Here is an 18,106-nt window from a genome sequence, read left to right as displayed (position 1 = left end):
GCGCCAATTAAGATAGATGTTACTAAATGGATAGGATGATATCATTAAGATTAAAGAATAGAAAGGGCTACTTTAGATATGGTCAGTAGGAAATGTGTAATTGAGAAAGTAACACTTGGAATGAGACCTCAAGGATTAGAGGAGTCAGTCACTCAAAGAGCTGGTGGGGGAGAGTATTAAGGCAGAGAAAATAACCTGTAATAAAATCTTTAGCCAGAAACAAGCCTGGACATTTAATGAAGAAAAATAAAACCAACATAGCTGAAGCATAGTGGGTAAGAGACAGTATACATAGATACAAAAAACATGAAGTGGGCAGGGCTCAGACTATGTAAGTGTATCAGGCTGAGCAAAAGCCTCTCAAAGATGTCCATGTCCCAATCCCCAGAACCAGTAAATATTACCCAAAATGGCAAAAAGGGATTTTGCATATTTCGTTGTGTTAAGGATCTTGAGATGGCGAGATTAGAGTGGATTATCCTACTAGGCCTGATGGAATCACAAGAGTCCTTAGATGAGGGAGGTAGGCAATCTGAATGAGTAGGAGAAAAAAGAAATAGAACATCAGAAGCAGCCTTTGGGGAGTGGCAGGCTTTGAAGATGGGAGGAAGGGACCACAAGCCACAGAACACAGGTGGCCTCTAGATGGAAAAGATAAGGAAAGAGAGCCTCCCTTTGAGCCTCCCAAAGAAAAGCTTGACCTTAGCCCAGTGAAACTGACTTTGGACTTCTGGTCCCCTGAACTGTAAGAGGATAAGCTTGTGCTGTTTTAAGCCACCAAAGCTGTGGTCATTTGTTACAGCAGCCGTAGGAAACGAATACAGATTTCAGTACCTGAAAGTGGGGTGCTGCTCTAACAAATACCTAACACACGGAAGTGGCTTTGGAATTAGGCAATGGGGAGAGGTCTGAAGAATTCTGGGGACCATGACAGAAAAAGCCTAAATTGCCTTGAGAAATATTTATTGCCTTTTAGTAGAAACACAGGTGTTAATGATTCTGCTAGTGAGGACTGAGGGGGGGAAAAAATGAGGTGCATGGCAGAAAAAAACCTATACGGTCTTAGATCCAGATGACCTAAACAGTCATAAAGGGACCACTATGGAAACATAAACGTTAAAGGTGCTGCTGGTGAGAAGCCAGAAAGAAAGGAAGAGCAGGTTACTGGAACCCAGAGAAAGGAGATCCTTATGACCCAGTGGCAGAGGGCCTGGCTAAATTGTGTCCTTCAGTTATATGGAAATTACAGTGAACTTGGGTATTTAACTAAGGAGATTTCCAAGCAATGTGCTGAAAGGATGGCCAGGTTTCTTCATGCTGTTTTTAGTAAACCTTGGGAGGAAACGGATAAATTGAGGGAAAAACTTTTAAGTAAAAAGGCACCAGGACTTCATGATTTGGAAAATCCTCAGCCTATCCAGATTGTGAATTATGTTAAAATTAGGGATTCAACATCAAGAAAGCACACTCTGGAACCAAGGGTGTAGCTAGACATCCTTTTGCCAGTGTCTCAAAAAAACAAATATTCAGTGACACAGAGGGCTCTCTGAACAGATTAAACATACTACTCCCCTGAACCCCAATCTGAAAAAGCCAAAGAAAGAGATTGAGTAATCCAAGAAAGACTTGTGGAGGAGCACCTTGTCTAACAGAATGAATCCCAATGACATACTGAGAAGACTCACGAGGTTTTTGAGAATATTATATATACATCCTGCCAGCTTGAACTGAAAGGGTCAAGAGGACAAAAGACAAGACTGATGGCCTAACATAATTCTACAGGCAGAAAACCAGTGCAAACATATACTAGCTTTCAGGAAAAAGGACGGATGACTCCAAGGGTAGAGACTTAAACCCAGAGGGTGGAGCCTCACACTTCAGGGTCAAGAGCTAGACAGTGTGATTCCCAGGCCTTGAAACCTAAAGCTTTTTCCCAGTTTCAAGTTTCAAAATTGCTAAGTACCAGTGACTCCTTTCCTCCTTCCATTTTCTCACTTTTGGGATGGAAATGTCTGTAACTGTTATCCTATGCCTGTTCCATCGTTGTATTTGGAGAGCAGGTAACTTGTTTGCTAGTTTCACAGGTCTGCAGATAGGAAAGGAATTTTGAGCCAGGACAAATCATACCCAGAGTTTCACCCACACCTGATATAAATGATTTTAGATGAGGAGCTGATGATATTTAGATGACGTTTTGGACTTTGAGTTGATGCTACAATGTAAGGCTTTATAGATCAGGGTAAGGCTCTCTGATTTTATGCCAGGTATAATGGGAATCCACAGAAGAGGACATATATTTAAAGCCTGATATACATTAATACACATAAACCTCATTTATATTTAAAAAGATCATTGGGTTAAAAAAAAAAAGGCTCATTGGTATGTACTAAAGGAGAGAAGAGTGGAAGTAGGGAAACCAGTTAGAAAATTATTACAGTTGCTTAGGCAAGAGAAGAGAGAAATGCAGGCTACAAGGATAACAGCAGGATGGAAAAAAGAGGATGGCTTCAAAATCTATTTTGAAGGTAGAACTGGCAGAACCAGCTAATATATTAAATAAGAAAGACAGAATGAGTGAAATAACAGTTATTCTTAAGTTCGGACTTGAGCAACTGGATAGACTGGGCTTTCTATTAACAGAGATGAGGAAGACTGAGGAAAGCACAGGCTCGTGTGAGACAATCAAGACTTGCATTTGAGACATGCCAAGTTTTTGTTTCTGGCAGACATCCAGATAGAAAGATCAAGTAAATACAGGATGGAAGAACAGGGAGCTCGAAGACAGCTCAGAGCTGGATTTATAAATTTGTGTGGCATTTAAGAGAGAACTAAATTAAAGCAAATAGAGGGAAAAGATGGAAAAGTGAAGCAAGCCCAGCACCAAACTTGGATGCATTACAGTATTTGAAGGTCTGACGGGAGAGAGAAGCTAGCAAAGGAGACAGAGAAGGGACAGCCAAACAGGTAAAAAGAAGCCGAATATGTCATCAGAGATGCCATTTTACCACAATCCCTGATACTAATTACAATTCCTCAACTTTATATAACCTTCTTATGCTCTACTCTGTCAAAAGTCCAGCTTAAAATGTAAAAGCTTTAGCTCTGAACATTCATTTTGAAATATTTAAATACTTATGGAACATCCATCCACTGTAACAGGACACTGTACTGAATGCTGAGGGCATACATAGAGATTCAGAAATTTTCCATGACATGGCTACAGTAGGATTATTTTTTATAAATTTTAATCACAGATTTAAAATTCTATGAAAAGCAGAAGGAAGTGAAAAAGCTGGACTGAGAGAGAGAAAACCGGGCAAGGTATTATCTGCGAACTACCTGGATAGGAATTAAGACATAAATACAGAATAATAAGGAGAGTCATAATAAAAAGGTATGTTCGGATCATCATCTATCCCTATCTATACTATTTTCTCTGCTGTGGCTTTATGTTCCCATTGTAGCCACAAAAGACCCTCTCCTCTGCACATTGATTCTCCTACCTTCTAGCTGCCTCTGTTCTTGTCTTCTCATTTCGCCTAACCACAGCCTTAACAACTTTTGATTCCAAGTGATGTGTACAGTGTCTTCTGCTATCCCACCAAATAAATTCTGTGTTTTAAAAAGTTTTGGTGGGACAAGTTAATAACTGTAAAATTATTTAAAACATTTTTCGTAATTCCAGATTAATTACTATAGAAGAAGTTTTAAAAATATTTACATAGTGGAAGAAAACAATGTATACATTTGCCCCCTCTCTCACCTGTTTTAGATAAGAAGGACAAATCAACAATGGTTATAGCATGAAAATCATAATAAAAAATTTGAGATTTTAGGAAATGGACTTCAATTTTCTCCTTCATGGTACCAGAGGAAAGGTAGATTATAAACGACACTTTAATCAAGGAGGGAGATTGTTTTTAAATGTACAGCAATCACAGGTAGTGAAACATAAACTATAGTATGACCATGTTAATAATGGTCTCACAAATTCACCTAAGAAGGATTAGAAATTTTTTTCAACTCTAAAGAAGCCGAGGCTTTTCAGAACTGTTGGAGACTTACTGAAAATACGCTGGCATTTCCCTGGCATGCCAATCAGGTATCACAAATACTGACGCCACCTCAAACCTCCTTAGGGTGACTTATTAGGGAGAGAAGTGCTGCTTGCTGGCCAGACTCGGGAGGGCCAAGTCAGTTTTCAAGAGAGATGCAAGAAAAATAAAGTCTCCCAAGTTTAAAAATAGAAAAGAGTACTAAATTTATGAGGACTTTCTCCCCTGGCCTCCCCAGGTGTATCTTTTCCTTTCTTCACACCATTTCACTGTTTTCTCATTACTCATGAATGTGGGGACTCCCAAGGTTCTCCTGATTCTTCCAAATCTAGAGAATACCTGATTCCTTGCCTCCCACCTAATAACTGAATTACCTTTCCTGGGGCCACCTTGTTGAACCACCCAGTTGTCAGGTGGCTCCTTCTAAGGAAGCATAGACAGCTGTTGGTGTCAAAGGATGTTGTGGTCTTTGGACATGATCCCGATTTGAATTTCAACCAACTCCTCACATCTCTCTGATGGGGTACAGTAATAGAACAGAAGTCAATGGGAGATCAGCATGCACTCAGATTCCAGATTCTGAAAGGGAACAAAAATCAAACCCTCCATTCTTTGCCTCTTCACCATGTCTAATAACCAATATGCTAGAAACCAGGCTTTATCAGCCCAACAAAACTAAATATAAAGTAACAACTCTCAGTAACCACATAATAAACAATATGCACTTTGTGGATACTTAAGTCTATAATACAAATAAGAAATATTAGTATTTATTAAATTTTATTCTTTCTAAGTCCAAATTATCTGCCGTCTTACTAAAATTTAACATATGCTGTGAAGTGTTCATTTTGTATCTAAATATCCATGCATAGCATTGACTTACCTTTTCTAATACAAATAAGTTCATGTACTCCACAGGTTCTTTCTCCACCTGTTAAAAAAATTTTGTTAGACGTTAAAAAGAGAAAATAATGTGAGTCTATTACAAAGAACTGTTTTAAATTAGCTTTTACCAATGACCTCAGGAAAAAGAGTTTCCTAATTTTCCTTAAACTCAACTATATAACTTGAGATCCAGAATTTTCCTGAACCCATAAACTAAGATCTTATAAAGTCTTGGAATGAAGAGGCTTCATTTAAGCATGTTATTTTTAAACGGCAATCTTCTCAAGAGCTGATATCATATCACCATTTCCTAAGTACCTCTTCACATCATCTAGAAGGAAACATCGTAGGAGAGAAGGCTCTTTTGATCTGAGGTTAAATATATACAGGTAAGTTACTATGGAAGGGTCAACCCTGTAAAGGCCCTATTTATATTTTTTCACACATATACTCATATAGTATAAAATGAAATGCAATCTTTTCCCTGTTCTTCAGCTACCCACTCTTATAAATCTGTAAAAAGACAAATTTTATAAATAGTATGATAAAAACAAATTTAACCAAAAGCTTACTTTGATTATAAAAATTACTCTATCATAAAATATTTAAAAAGTAATATTACTAGTCTCTACAGAAATAGGGATTTCCTTCACTCTGAAACATAATGCCAATGCTTTATATGAATGTAAGCTAAATGAAACTTTATAGTGTTCTATATACGCATGACCTTATAATTATGCTGTGAATTATGTTTAAACTTTGCATAATAGAAATATTAAATAATTTAACCTTAGCTCATTACAGAAGATTATGAACAGTTACGAATAGTTAAGTGTATTTCTTATAACAGTTACAAAAAATAGAAATACCTTACAGCAGTAACATGAGAGGTAAAAACCATGATATCCACTAAAAAAAAGTAGGTCATCTGAGAAGTAAGCTAAAAAACTATAAAACAGTATTTCTATCGCTAAAGTAGGTTAGAGCTATATTCCAACTTGGTTGTAACAATGCCAGGTTTATGATTATTATCAACACTACAGACTATTCACTGGTTATCAGGAAGACAGACTCAGCAAGAAGAAATACCTAACTTAAAGCGATGATTATGAAACAACCATTATTCAGCAAACCTCAGTGTAAATACAGTGAGACCTTACTCACTGGAATATTACCAGTGGGCTACCACTGATCACTTGCTGAAGCTACAACTATATACTACATAGCTTTAATACTGAGAAGACCCTATGCAAAAACTAGAAAGAGAAAATTTACCAAATCACAGAAGAAACTATTTTCAAGAAATTTGGAAGAATCATATAATTAACAATAACGTAACTATAACATACGCTAATGCCATCACTGATGTTTTCACATAAAAATATTTCTTATATGGTCATTAAGGCCTATTCTCCAGAAGAAAACACTTGTAATGTAGCGTAGTTTGCCTTATGTACTTAATTCATGTTAATAAGACTGTACTTTTTAAAGCCCGTAATTAAAACTAGACTTCCCCCTTATTTAATGTAAATTGGTTAGGTTTTGGTATACACAACTAAGCTTAAATATAAATGCACAGTTTGTACAGGCTCAGTATTAACTATTATATAAGACTATTACATAAGACTATTATATATATTGTATAATATATATAAACTTATATAAAAACTATTACATAAGACTTTTCTCAAAACTACAAAATGACCATGAAAGCTAACTCCCACTTTTAAAAGTATTTGATTTATCTATATCAAATGAAAGAACTTCATAAATAAAAAGCTAAGTCAAATAATTACTGTATTTTAAATTTATAGAGTCAATTGACAATTGTCAAATTTGTCAAAGTATGCACAAAAATCACATAACTAGGGAAAAAAAAAGAAAAGACTGTGCTCTACTCTTCCTGGTATTTGTTACCAAAATTCTAACCAAGTGAGATTTCAATGAGGTACATGTAGAAACCAAGAACAATCACTATTATTACTGAAATGGAAAGGAATATTAAGGATAAACAAATGTCAGTCAATAAAGTAAAATTTAGAAAAAAAAACCTTCCTTTAAAAGTACAAAAGAAACACAGAAAGTTAAATAAACTTTATTATATTATTGGACAATGAAATCAATATTCCTTTTGTCCCCAATCCTTTCAGAGACCAGTAAGAGTGTTAAGGAAAAGAAATATGCATTCTATATGTTAAATGTATAGGTTTTTAATGAATACGTTTGGGAGTCAAAAGGCTTAAACACTTTTTCAATCAGAGATACAGTGAACTTTGTACAAACTTCATGCCTTGTTTTAAAATCTCTAAAAATAAATCTGAAAAGTTTCCAAATGAATCAAATTTGTAAGCAAAAGGCAAGTCACTGAAGGCATATCTTGACTTAGATATGGTGGCAATTCAAAAAATGGTTTACTGATTTTAAGAGCATAATGCAGAAGAGGAATGATTTTTTTAAATTTCAGCTTTATTGAGGTATAGCTGAACATATAAATTATAAGATATTTAAAGTGAACATCGTGATGGCTTGATATATGTATATAACAAATATGCACATCAAATGCATAGAAGAATGATTTTTGATTATTTTTATTGAGCTATAACTGACATAGAACATTGTGTAAGTTTAAGGTGTACATGTTGATTTGATATTTATATATCACGATACAATTACCACCATAGCCTTAGCTAACACCTCTACCACATCACATAGTTATCACTTCTTGTCTGTGGTAGTCACAATTAAGATCCGGTCTCTTAGCAACTTTTAAGTTTATAACAGAGAATTGCTGTCTATAACCACTGTACTGTGCATTAGATCTCCAGGACTTATTTATCTATGGGTTGCAAGTTTTTACCCTTAAACAACATCTCCCCAATTCCCCCACACCCCCCACACCCTGGTAATCACCATTCCACTGTTTTTACAAGTTCAGCTTTTTTTAGATTCCACATTTAAGTGATACCATACACTATTTGTCACTCGTGTCTGACTTATTTCACTTAGCATAATGCCCTCAAGGTCCATCCATGTTGTCACAAATGGCAGGACTTCCTTCTTTTTAGGGCTGAATAATATTCCATTGTATATACATATGCCACCTTTCTATCCATTCTTCCGCTGATGGACACTTAGGTTGTTTCCATATCTTGGCTATTGTGAATAACGCTGCAATAAACATGGAAACACAGATATCTCTTCAATATATTATTTTCATTTCCTTTAGATATATACCCAGCTGTGGGATTGCTGGATCTTATGACAGTTCTATTTTTAGAAACCACCATACTGTTTTAGAAACTACCATACTGTTTTAGAAACCACCATACTGTTTTCCGCAGCTGAGCCAATTTGGGGCAATGATTATTTAAAGTAATAAATTAGTCAATCTCTTTAGAAAGAAAGAAGTCTTCTACTAAAATGAATAATCATCCCCAAAATGAACTTATACAATTTTTCACACATCAAATTTACTGCAAATACATTAACAATAATGAAGACTTAGAGACCAGAAGAGAATGACAGAATATAAAAAGTGACCAGAAGTCAGAAATAAAGTTGTCTAGCTCATTACAAATAAACAAACTGAGGCACTAAACATTAAGTTGCCCAGCGTCACTAGTTTATTGTCAGAAAAAATAATTGGGACCCTAGGGTTAATATAGTAAGAAATTTAAAAATGGACTGTTCTTCATTTTTATGAAAAAAATAAAAATTATGAAATTGTTTTCTAATCCTTTAAGGTAATTTAAATAAAAGTCAGGATCTCAAAACTATTCTTAGAGATAATACCAGCACTGCTCTTGAAATAATCATCTCAGCAACATGAAAATGAGAAATAGACAGAAAATGACAAGCTTAGTCAAAGTTACCATCTTTCCCCTCAGGCAAACCCATGTAGGAGCATAATGTAAACTGGCAGAATCCTCTACAATTGGTGTAAGTACATAGTTTAAGAGGAAATAGATGTGTGTGGGCACACGCAGACATGCTATGAATGTGTGTATTTGTGTATGGATGCACATGACTGAGAGTGTACCTGAGAAATGGGAATTTCTTTTTAAGCAGGGGTGGGAGAGGTAGGGGAATGGTAGGGATTTATAAAGTATGTACTTTTCCATACTCCTACAGAAGGAAAATGCGCAGTGACGTCATATTCCCATCAAAATATGCCCAAGTATACAAAAATGGAATTAAACCTAAAGATTTAGTTCATTTAAAATGGATCTAGGAGTCCTTTTCAAAATTGGACTTTATTTTTTCTACCATGTTAATTTTGACCAATAAACTAAGTCACTACAATTTACAGTATCTATTAATTTCTTCTCAAACACCACAAGGCTACTTTAGAAATACCTTAAATTTGGGGCACCTGGGTGGCTCAGTGGGTTAAGCATCCGACTCTTGATTTCGGCTCAGGTCATGATCTCAGGGCTGTGGGATCAAGTCCTGCTTCAGGTTCCTAGCTCAGTGGGGAGTCTGTTTCCCTCAGTCTGTCTGTCTGTCTCTTTCTCCCCCCACCCTCCTCCCCACTCACACTCTCTCTTTAAAAAAATAAATAAATCTTAAAAAAAAACCTTAAATTCTACCTTATCTAAAGATGTCACCAAAACATATGCATTAGTCAAAAATTAAATTGTGTCACTTATCCTGATAAACTGTTATAGCTGATTCTTAAGCAGACACATAGGCTATACATAATAAGCATGAAACATCAAATGTTTCCTATTAATGCTGCCAACTACCCCCACCCAACCAATTTAACCCATTTAGACCAGTCACTAATCTCTAGATACCTTTCAGTTTTGACCCTAATTAAGTCATGCAAGGAATGATCCCAATTTTGGCGCCTAACTGAAAGCAGAGTGTTATGGAAAGATCATGGTTTCTGAACTGAGCCAGTCTCCAATTTTTTAAAAGATTTTATTTATTTATTTGAGAGAGAGAGAGAGCGTGCGCATCTGCGAGAGTAGGGGCAGAGGGAGAGGGACAAGCAGACTCCCTGCTGAGCAGGACCCTGAGGTCATGACCTGAGCCAAAGTCAGATGCCTAACCAACTGAGCCACCCAGGCGCCCCCAGGCTTCAATTTTAAAGACAGTATCACCTAGTATTATCTTTGTGAACCTTGTGCTTATAAGAAAAAGTAAAAATAACTAAATTCATTTGTAAAGTAGTAATAATGGTAACCCCAGGATGAAAAATAGCTTTCATTTTGTATACCAATTCTGGGGATTAAAAGTAGCTGCTGGAATGGGAGTGGAGGGCAATGTTGAGAAGGATACTGAAACCAAGTCCACACTGCGTAGGGAAAAGATGTTGAAAAGATACTTTAACAAAACAGATGTCTGCTACAGTCAAGAGAAGAAGCTCTGCCATGCAATTGCTCTCCACGACTGAGATAATGGACAGATGATGCCTGACCCATGGTGAGCACCCGAAAAATGGTAATTCCCTTTGCATTCCTCACAAGTAGAATACAAAATTCAAAGAAAACTTAGATTTATACCTGGAGACAGGAAAGATTCTGTATGTTTTCTTCTCTTCTACAGCATTAGTTGTTAGTTAATTTCAAACACTCTCCTGTGTAAATATTCCCAAATAAGTTTAATCTTCTTATACTCAATTTGTCCTCTTTTTAGAATTTTTCTCCTTTTTTAAAGATTTTTTTTTTTTAATGTATTTGAGAGGGAGAGCGAGCATGAGCAGGGGGGAAGGGGCAGAGGCAGAGGGAGAAGGAGAAGGAGACTCCCTGCTGAGCACGAAGCCCAGTGTGGGGCTTGATCCCAGGACTCTGGGACCATGACTTGAGCCGAAAGGCCAACACTTAACTGACGGAGCCACCCAGGTGCCCCTTTTTAGAATTTTTCTTTAAAAAAAAAAACAACAAACAACAACTTTTAGGCCTCCAGTCCCCTGGGAGTTATCCTTCCAAATGAGAATTCCTTTATTTTTTTTGTTGTTACTGTGTAATTACTAGAGTTAAAATAATCTGAAGAAGTCCTTTCTCTATTTACTTTTACAAGCTCATTTTATGTATAATATTCCTATACAACAGCCTGAATTCTGAGACACATACTCGCCTACCACTCTGGCATCACACAGAATAACCAACTATATCTCTTTTTATAACAATATCTTAGAGTACTTTATAATCTGCAAACCATGCACTAAATACATTATCTTTTGAGCCATATAAATTCCTATGAATTTATTCAATAATTTTTTCCAAGAGGTGCAAATTTTATCTTATAAAAGTAAACTTATTGTTCATAAACATAATCCATTTTTCCTACTTCTGAGCAACTTTTAATTCAGTTTTTGAGTTAATTATGTTTTGGACTGTTTAGAAGCTCATTAAGATAATACCATAAAACTCTGAATAAGTATATGCTCATTAAAAAGGTATTCTACTCAATTTAATTTTCTAGTTAAATGAGAACACCTTTTGTTTTGACTACTGCACCAGATCATTTGTTAAAGCTATTAATATGCATTATTACATTAGTAAGTTCAGAATACTGAAGATAATTTTTCATTAAAATCCTCTATCTCCTGATGATTCAGAATATTACTGTGATTATCAATTCTAATACAGCCCTAAAATGTGAAAGACAATGTTCTGAATGCACATATGAATCCTGGAAGTTTGTTTTTAAATAAATCCCTGATGACAGTTTGCTGTATTGTCCCTATTTCCTCCCTCTTAAAAAAGGTAAATCCAGGGTTCCAATCTGTTAGGTTTCAATTAAGATTTTACTGCATATACATACCAAGTATGCATATAATTATCTTACTCAGAAATTTAGCATGTTTTGATAGCAGTTTGTTCAATCCGAGGTCCTCCCTGTATAGGCACTTTCACGTTAGGTATAAACTAGGCAGGATTTGGGAGGAAAGAATGAAGTCAGCTAAATGGAAATCAAATCCAGGAATACAATCTACTACGTTACTGCACATATGCTATGGAAAACATTACAATCACTTTAAAGAAAGCAATAATGCAAACAGTATTACTCAACAAATAAATAAGCCAACATGTGGTTCTCTTGCTTTCCACGCTGGATGCACTGTCACATTCTAATATTACCTAAAACAACAAAAAATGAAATGTTTCTTAATACAACTATTTCTCTATTGTTCCCTAATTTTTCCTCATTTTGTTTGTGAATTAGGAGAGGAACCTTAAGTAGATAAAGTACTCCAAAGTACTCCCGGACAGAGGTCTCTGAACAAATATACTGTATATCTAAACATGTCCTAAATCTCTGCAAAACGTTAGAAATTTTATTCCTGCTGAAAGTCAAAATATCCCTTTTAGGAATATCGTTGATTAAACTGAACTGTAAATCCTCCAAAAAAAAAAAAAAAACTGTTCAATAAATTGCCTCACTCTGCCCCAGACTGTGGAGAGGCGTGCCTTTCTCATCATATCCCCCCCCCTTACATCCTAATGATCTCTCTCTAACAGTAACACTGAAAGCAGGAAAGAAGTGTGATGTTCTCCCTCAGGACTCGTAATGTAACAGGTTTGTACTCGGTTTTTAAGTCAGTATTTCAAAAGCCCAAATTCTGCCTTGGAAATCTTAGAGTCACAACAAGCCTTCAAGAGCACCTCAGAATTGTACTGATAATTTAAAAAATACATACGTACATACCACGTAAGTATGTGGTAAACTACAAAGTGCCTTTATAAATAAAAATATGTATACATACATATACGCACACACACACACAGATTCCTTCTAATATAGTCTTCTTTTACAACTTTAAAAAATACTACCCAGAAAGATTAAGTAGTTAAATATACAGCACAATAACAATAAAGATGAATATTTTTACTTCAGCAAAAAAGTTTTGCAAAGTGTTCTGATATTTTTTTAAGTTTTATTTTTTTTAATAATTGAGGTAATTCATTTTTTTTTTACAATTTTTTTTATTATGTTATGTCAGTTCTTACGGACAAGTCAGAAAGATGTGGACTAAATAAAGGAGGAGCTTAGGTCAGATCGTTAAAGATCTCTATCCTGAGGTTTTAAATATTAGTTCTACATTTTACAAAGAAAACTAGCAATAGTTCAGAAAATGGGTTGGAAGGAACCCTAAAACTAGTGCTAACAAAACAAGACTAGCTTAGGGCGCCTGGGTGGCTCAGTCGTTGAGCGTCTGCCTTCGGCTCAGGTCATGATCCCAGGGTCCTGGGACTGAGCCCCGCATCAGGCTCCCTGCTCTGTGGGAAGCCTGCTTCTCCCTCTTCCACTCCCCCTGCTTGTGTTCCCTCTCTCGCTGTGTCTCTCTGTCAAATAAATAAATAAAATCTTAAAAAAAAAAAAAAAAAAACAAGACTAGCTTAGAAAACTAATACAAGCCTCTTAATGAGGGGGAATAAACTTAAGTGTAAGCACTAAACATCGTAAATTGAGATGCAGACTTGGCAGGACTTACTGATCAACAAGGGGGAATGAGTTTAAGACAGGGCTGATTTCCAGATTTCTATCTCAGATCCCTGGTTATTTAAAAATATCACTCAGATAGTAAATCGGCATGGAGTGGGGAGTACAGAAACTGGATTTGGTGGCTGTAATGACAATTTTCGTTTGGGACATTTTGAATGTCCCAAACTAAATATTTTAGATTGCAAGATATCTAACAACTATCTGAAAACATAAGTTAGGAAAATTCTGTTTACTTTAATCATAGTGCACTTTTATTTTTTTCAAGTTTTTATTTAAATTTCAGTTGGTTAACATACAGTGTAGTATTAGTTTCCGGTGTAAAATATAGCGATTCAACACTTCCATACAACACTTGGTTCTCATCATGCATTAATAGTGCACATTTAGGGGCTCCTGGAGTGGCTCAGTCAGTTGAGCGTCCAACTCTGGATTTTGGCTCAGGTCATGATCTCCGGGTTGTGAGACTGAGCCCCTGAGTCAGGCTCCGTGGCGGGGAGTCTGCTTGAGACTCTGTCTCTCCCTCTGCCCCTCCCTCATGTGTGCGCACACTCTCTCCCTCTCTCTAAAATAATAAATCTTAAAAAAAAAATAGTGCATTTTTAATTTACTACTCCAGAAAGCAGAACTAAGGTGAGCAGATAGATAGAAGTTACTGAATGGCAGGTTTTTGGTCAAATACATCTGGGAAATGGATGCAATCAATGTAGATAATGTATAGAATTCCATTATAACAATTCAAAAAACATTTGTTGAGTACATACTATATTTAGATACTGTGCAAAATTTAAGGAGTACAAAAATAAGACATTACCCTCTAGGAATTGACAAGGAAGACAAATTATAAACAAGTGATTATAAAATTACTCAATGTGTGCAATTATAGCAGTATGTAAAGAGGATGAGCAGTATATAAACAAGTGATTATAAAATTACTCAATGTGTGCAATTATAGCAGCATTAAGAATGGAAACACAAAGAACATTAGGCAACGTAGATGAAAAGAAGACTGAGAAGTAAGTAATCAAGAGAGGAGGAGAAAATTTCAAAAAAAAAAACAGAAAATGGTTAACAATGTGAGATTGACAGAGGCCAACATTATAAGAGTTAATACAGTGGACGGCAACTAAAGGTCTTGATAGGCTAGGGTAGAGCAATGATTCCCAACCTGGTTATCACCAGACCTCTAGGTAACAATAAGGCTCTGTGAACTACTCAATATTTCAAAATGCTTTTTCAAAATTGTACCTTAACCTAAGACAGGACTAATTTCTTCACTAATTATATTAGATCAGTGTGGTAACACCACCATATTTGTCTGAAGTCCTGATTAGCAGTTACCTGTCTGATAAAAGGAGGAAATGAGTGATTACTTAGCATGTAAAATACGGGTTTTACACAGAGGAGGAAATAAAAGTAACCCTTACTACTTAAAAATCTAAACTCAAGGGCTAAAATGTTGGGCTACAGCCGATAAGAATATGCTGAACAGATACAAATGATTTGTTCTTTGATTCAAAACATTGGTGTGCTATGCAAGGGATTGAAGACACCTGATTTGAAAGTAGTCCACGTGGAAGAGATTCTATGGTTTTGGTTGATTTCAACCTCATCTTGAGCTAACATGCAGTTCCAAAAAGGCCATGTTACTCGACAATACAACTGGAATGGAATGGCTATCATATTTCAAACTTTAAAACATACAACTACACACCATCCAGAGGAAAAATTGGGTATTTTGTCTGCAAAAAAAAAATGCTCAAAAGTTGTCTTCAAATGGTAGAAGGGATGTCATATACACTGGGAAGAGTGGACTTTTAATTTATTGCTCCAGAAGGCAGACCTAGGATAAGTAGATAGACAGAAGTTACTGAATGGCAGATTTTCATTGAACTCATGTGTCATTGAATGTTTTTATACAAAAGATGATTCATCTTTTGTTGTTCACACTATATTATAATTGCATGGCTAAAATTATCTGTCTCCCCCACTAAAACGTGTGCTCCTTAAGGGAAGGAGTGTGGTCTTAGGCATCTTTATGGCCGCACAGAACACTGAGTACAGCTAGTGCTCATTAAGGCTGCTGAACTAACAGGTGAATGAAGGGACTGCATGCTTTATGAGCCCCTTCACTGGGAAGAAGGTTGAATAAGATGCCCCCTTGGGCATCTAAAATTCTAAGATGTCCCTAGTACAAAGTCCTCATCCAAAGCTCATTTACTTCCTAACACAGCAAGGGAATGGTGTGTATAAATAATGGGTTCTGGTATGTGAAAAACAGAACAGTTAGATTAACCTGACCCAACATCTTTATTTGAAATGCTAATACTAACTTTAGTGTCTTATCAAACTAGAAAACATATAATTCGTGATCTTTATATTATGAAAACTTCAATGAATGCTTAAGTATTTGAAAATTGATATGAATATCTGAAACACGTAAGAATCTCTAGGATATGAGAATTTCAAAAATCTTGTTCTTTGAATATACAAGTAGTAGTAGGCAGAGCAAAAAAGCCATCAGTTGACATAAAAAAAAAAAAGGAATCAATCACATTTAACTGCAAGGGGGTAGGGTGGGGGGAGAAGAGTGAGAAAAAGAGAAAAAATTGTAAAAATAGTCCAAGAAATTAGAAGTTACAGGGTTAGATCCAGATGCTATCTGGCTAATTTTTCCTCACCTTCTGCATAAACTTTTTAGCTTTACCATGTCATTAAGAAACACTTACAAACAAATTGGTTATAGAAATAAAGTACAAAACATTAATCAGTGGATTTGGTTTCTGTATTTTTAACCTCTAGTTAAAAGCATAGTAAGGAAAAGAGTTTGAAAGTACCACTCTGGGTAACAGGAATATCAAAGATTATAAGCAGATCTTGTTCCCAAGAGCTTTCCATCACGTTAGCTAAAGTAGTTATCTGAAATGTGTCTGAATGTGCGTCTTGCATATAACAGGTAATCAATCCCTTAAATAAACAAAATAAAAATAAACACAAAGCTCAAGTTATTTTGGAGGCCACACGATCTGACAAAGAGATGTATGCTACTGGTGATTAGCCAGTCATCAAGATGGGAAGTCCTCTTTAAGTTTTACTTAGGAGGAAGACACACAAAATTTAAGCTAATGATTATATAGCTAGAGGTACCGTGAACATCTGTTACAGATGATGTGAATCTGTACACACGTGCGCCCATACAGGTAAATTTTACAAACTACTTTCAACTGAGTTAAACTAAGAGTCTCACAGGGGCTGGAAGATGCTGCAGTCTTTCACATAAATATCCTAGACATGTGATGTTAATTTTCACAATATCCTCCTTAAAAACAAAGCAAAATATAGACACTTCATTCCAGATAGATATTTTTGGAACAAGAGGAAAATACACTCTGATGCCAACCGCCTTCTCTGGCTGGGCAGTAAATACGAAGCTACTTTTTGAAAACACTGAGTATTGTTGACACTGTAACACTTAGTGGACTGATAATACAGGCAGGATTCTAAGAGTGTGCGTTTGTTATTTCAGATGTATTCTCTTAGGGAAAAAAAGCAGTTTTGAGTGCTAGGAGGAAAAAAAAAAAACGCTTGAGGAAATTAACCTCACCCCAAATTTCCTGGCCCCCTACAACAGCAAACAGAAGGGTATGGATGGAGAGTGCAACCCAGCGTCAGTTCCGGAGAAGGGACTAAGAAGGGTTAGGACTGGGACAGCAAAACTGGACTCCCAGTTTGGTAGCAAGGCGGGTACCGCGGGAGGAGGGGTGCGGGGGGGAGCACAGTGGAGGGGGAACGCCCCGCAGTCCCACGCTCCCCCGACCCGTCCCGCGGGCTCCGCAGGGCCGCACCGGAGCCCCACTCGGCACCGCCAGGCACGGTACCTGTCAGGGGGACCGGCTCCTCCCCGCGCCGGGCCACGGGCTAAGGCCGACAAGACCGCCAGGGCCGGAGCGAGCGAGCCGGCGGACCCGCGGCGCCGCTCCGCCCACCCGTCTCCTGAGACGCGGTCGGGACCCCTATGCTTCGCCGGCCCGCTCCCCGCCCGCAGGCGAGTGCCCCACCCGCGCCACGGCCTCCCGGGCGCCTGGGAGCTCGGCTACCTGGGCGTTCCCCCTCCTCCCACACCGCGGCCGGCCTCCACTTACCTTCAATCGCCATGATGTGCTCGCCATGGACCGCACCAACTGGATGGCGGGGGCGGCGGACGGGCGTGCGGGCGCGCTGGCGAAGGACGCGCCGAGTCCGCCAGCCAGAGGGGCGGGGCCGGCCCCGCAAACGCCCGGCTGCGCGGCCCGGAGGGGAGCCGCGGGCGGGGCAGGCTGGGGCGGGGCGGGGGAGGGGGAGGGGCCCCCTGTGCGCCCGACTGCTGGCCGCGGAAGAAATGGAATCTTCCTCGGCCGTCGCCGCTGCCGCCAGCACGTGACGCCGCCCCGCCCCCACACCGCCACCCCCACAGAGCCTCGCGCCGGGATTCAAAACAGGTGCCCAGTCCGGGGATCCCCGGCACCCGCGCCCGAGACTGGCCCGAGGCGCACTGAGCATGTGCGGGCGGCTCTGACCCCCTCGGCCCGGGGCTTCTCCGGGCCCAGGACCACGGCGGAGGCATCCGCTCCTCAGGTGCTGGCGGCATCCGTAGTCGACGAAGAAAGGGAGTAGGGAAATGATGTGGTCAGGACCATGGACAGGTCTCCTCAATTGAAGACTGGGCTCAGGGATTC

General features: G+C 38.1%; 1 protein-coding gene across 5 annotated transcripts in view; it reads right to left on the bottom strand.

The window, feature by feature from the left end:
* The window catches only part of SYT14 (synaptotagmin 14), a 204,858-nt gene extending 187,193 nt beyond the window's left edge, over nucleotides 1-17,665 (bottom strand). For 2 of the 5 annotated variants that reach the window (XM_032393164.1, XM_032393165.1), the window contains exons 1-2: nucleotides 17,534-17,665; nucleotides 4,939-4,986 (exon numbers count right to left, since the gene is read on the bottom strand). In XM_032393164.1, coding sequence (XP_032249055.1) covers nucleotides 4,939-4,986; nucleotides 17,534-17,546 — 61 coding nt within the window. In that variant the 5' untranslated portion in view covers nucleotides 17,547-17,665. Of the gene's footprint in view, nucleotides 1-4,429; nucleotides 4,987-17,533 lie in introns of those variants that run through there. The other 3 variants (XM_032393166.1, XM_032393168.1, XM_032393169.1) reach the window with 3 other exon arrangements.
* Nucleotides 17,666-18,106: the final 441 nt, after the last annotated feature.

This window comes from Phoca vitulina, unplaced genomic scaffold (assembly GCF_004348235.1).
Source record: "Phoca vitulina isolate PV1807 unplaced genomic scaffold, GSC_HSeal_1.0 scaffold71, whole genome shotgun sequence".
Lineage (NCBI taxonomy): Eukaryota > Metazoa > Chordata > Mammalia > Carnivora > Phocidae > Phoca > Phoca vitulina.
This window is presented reverse-complemented; position numbering and strand designations above follow the sequence as displayed.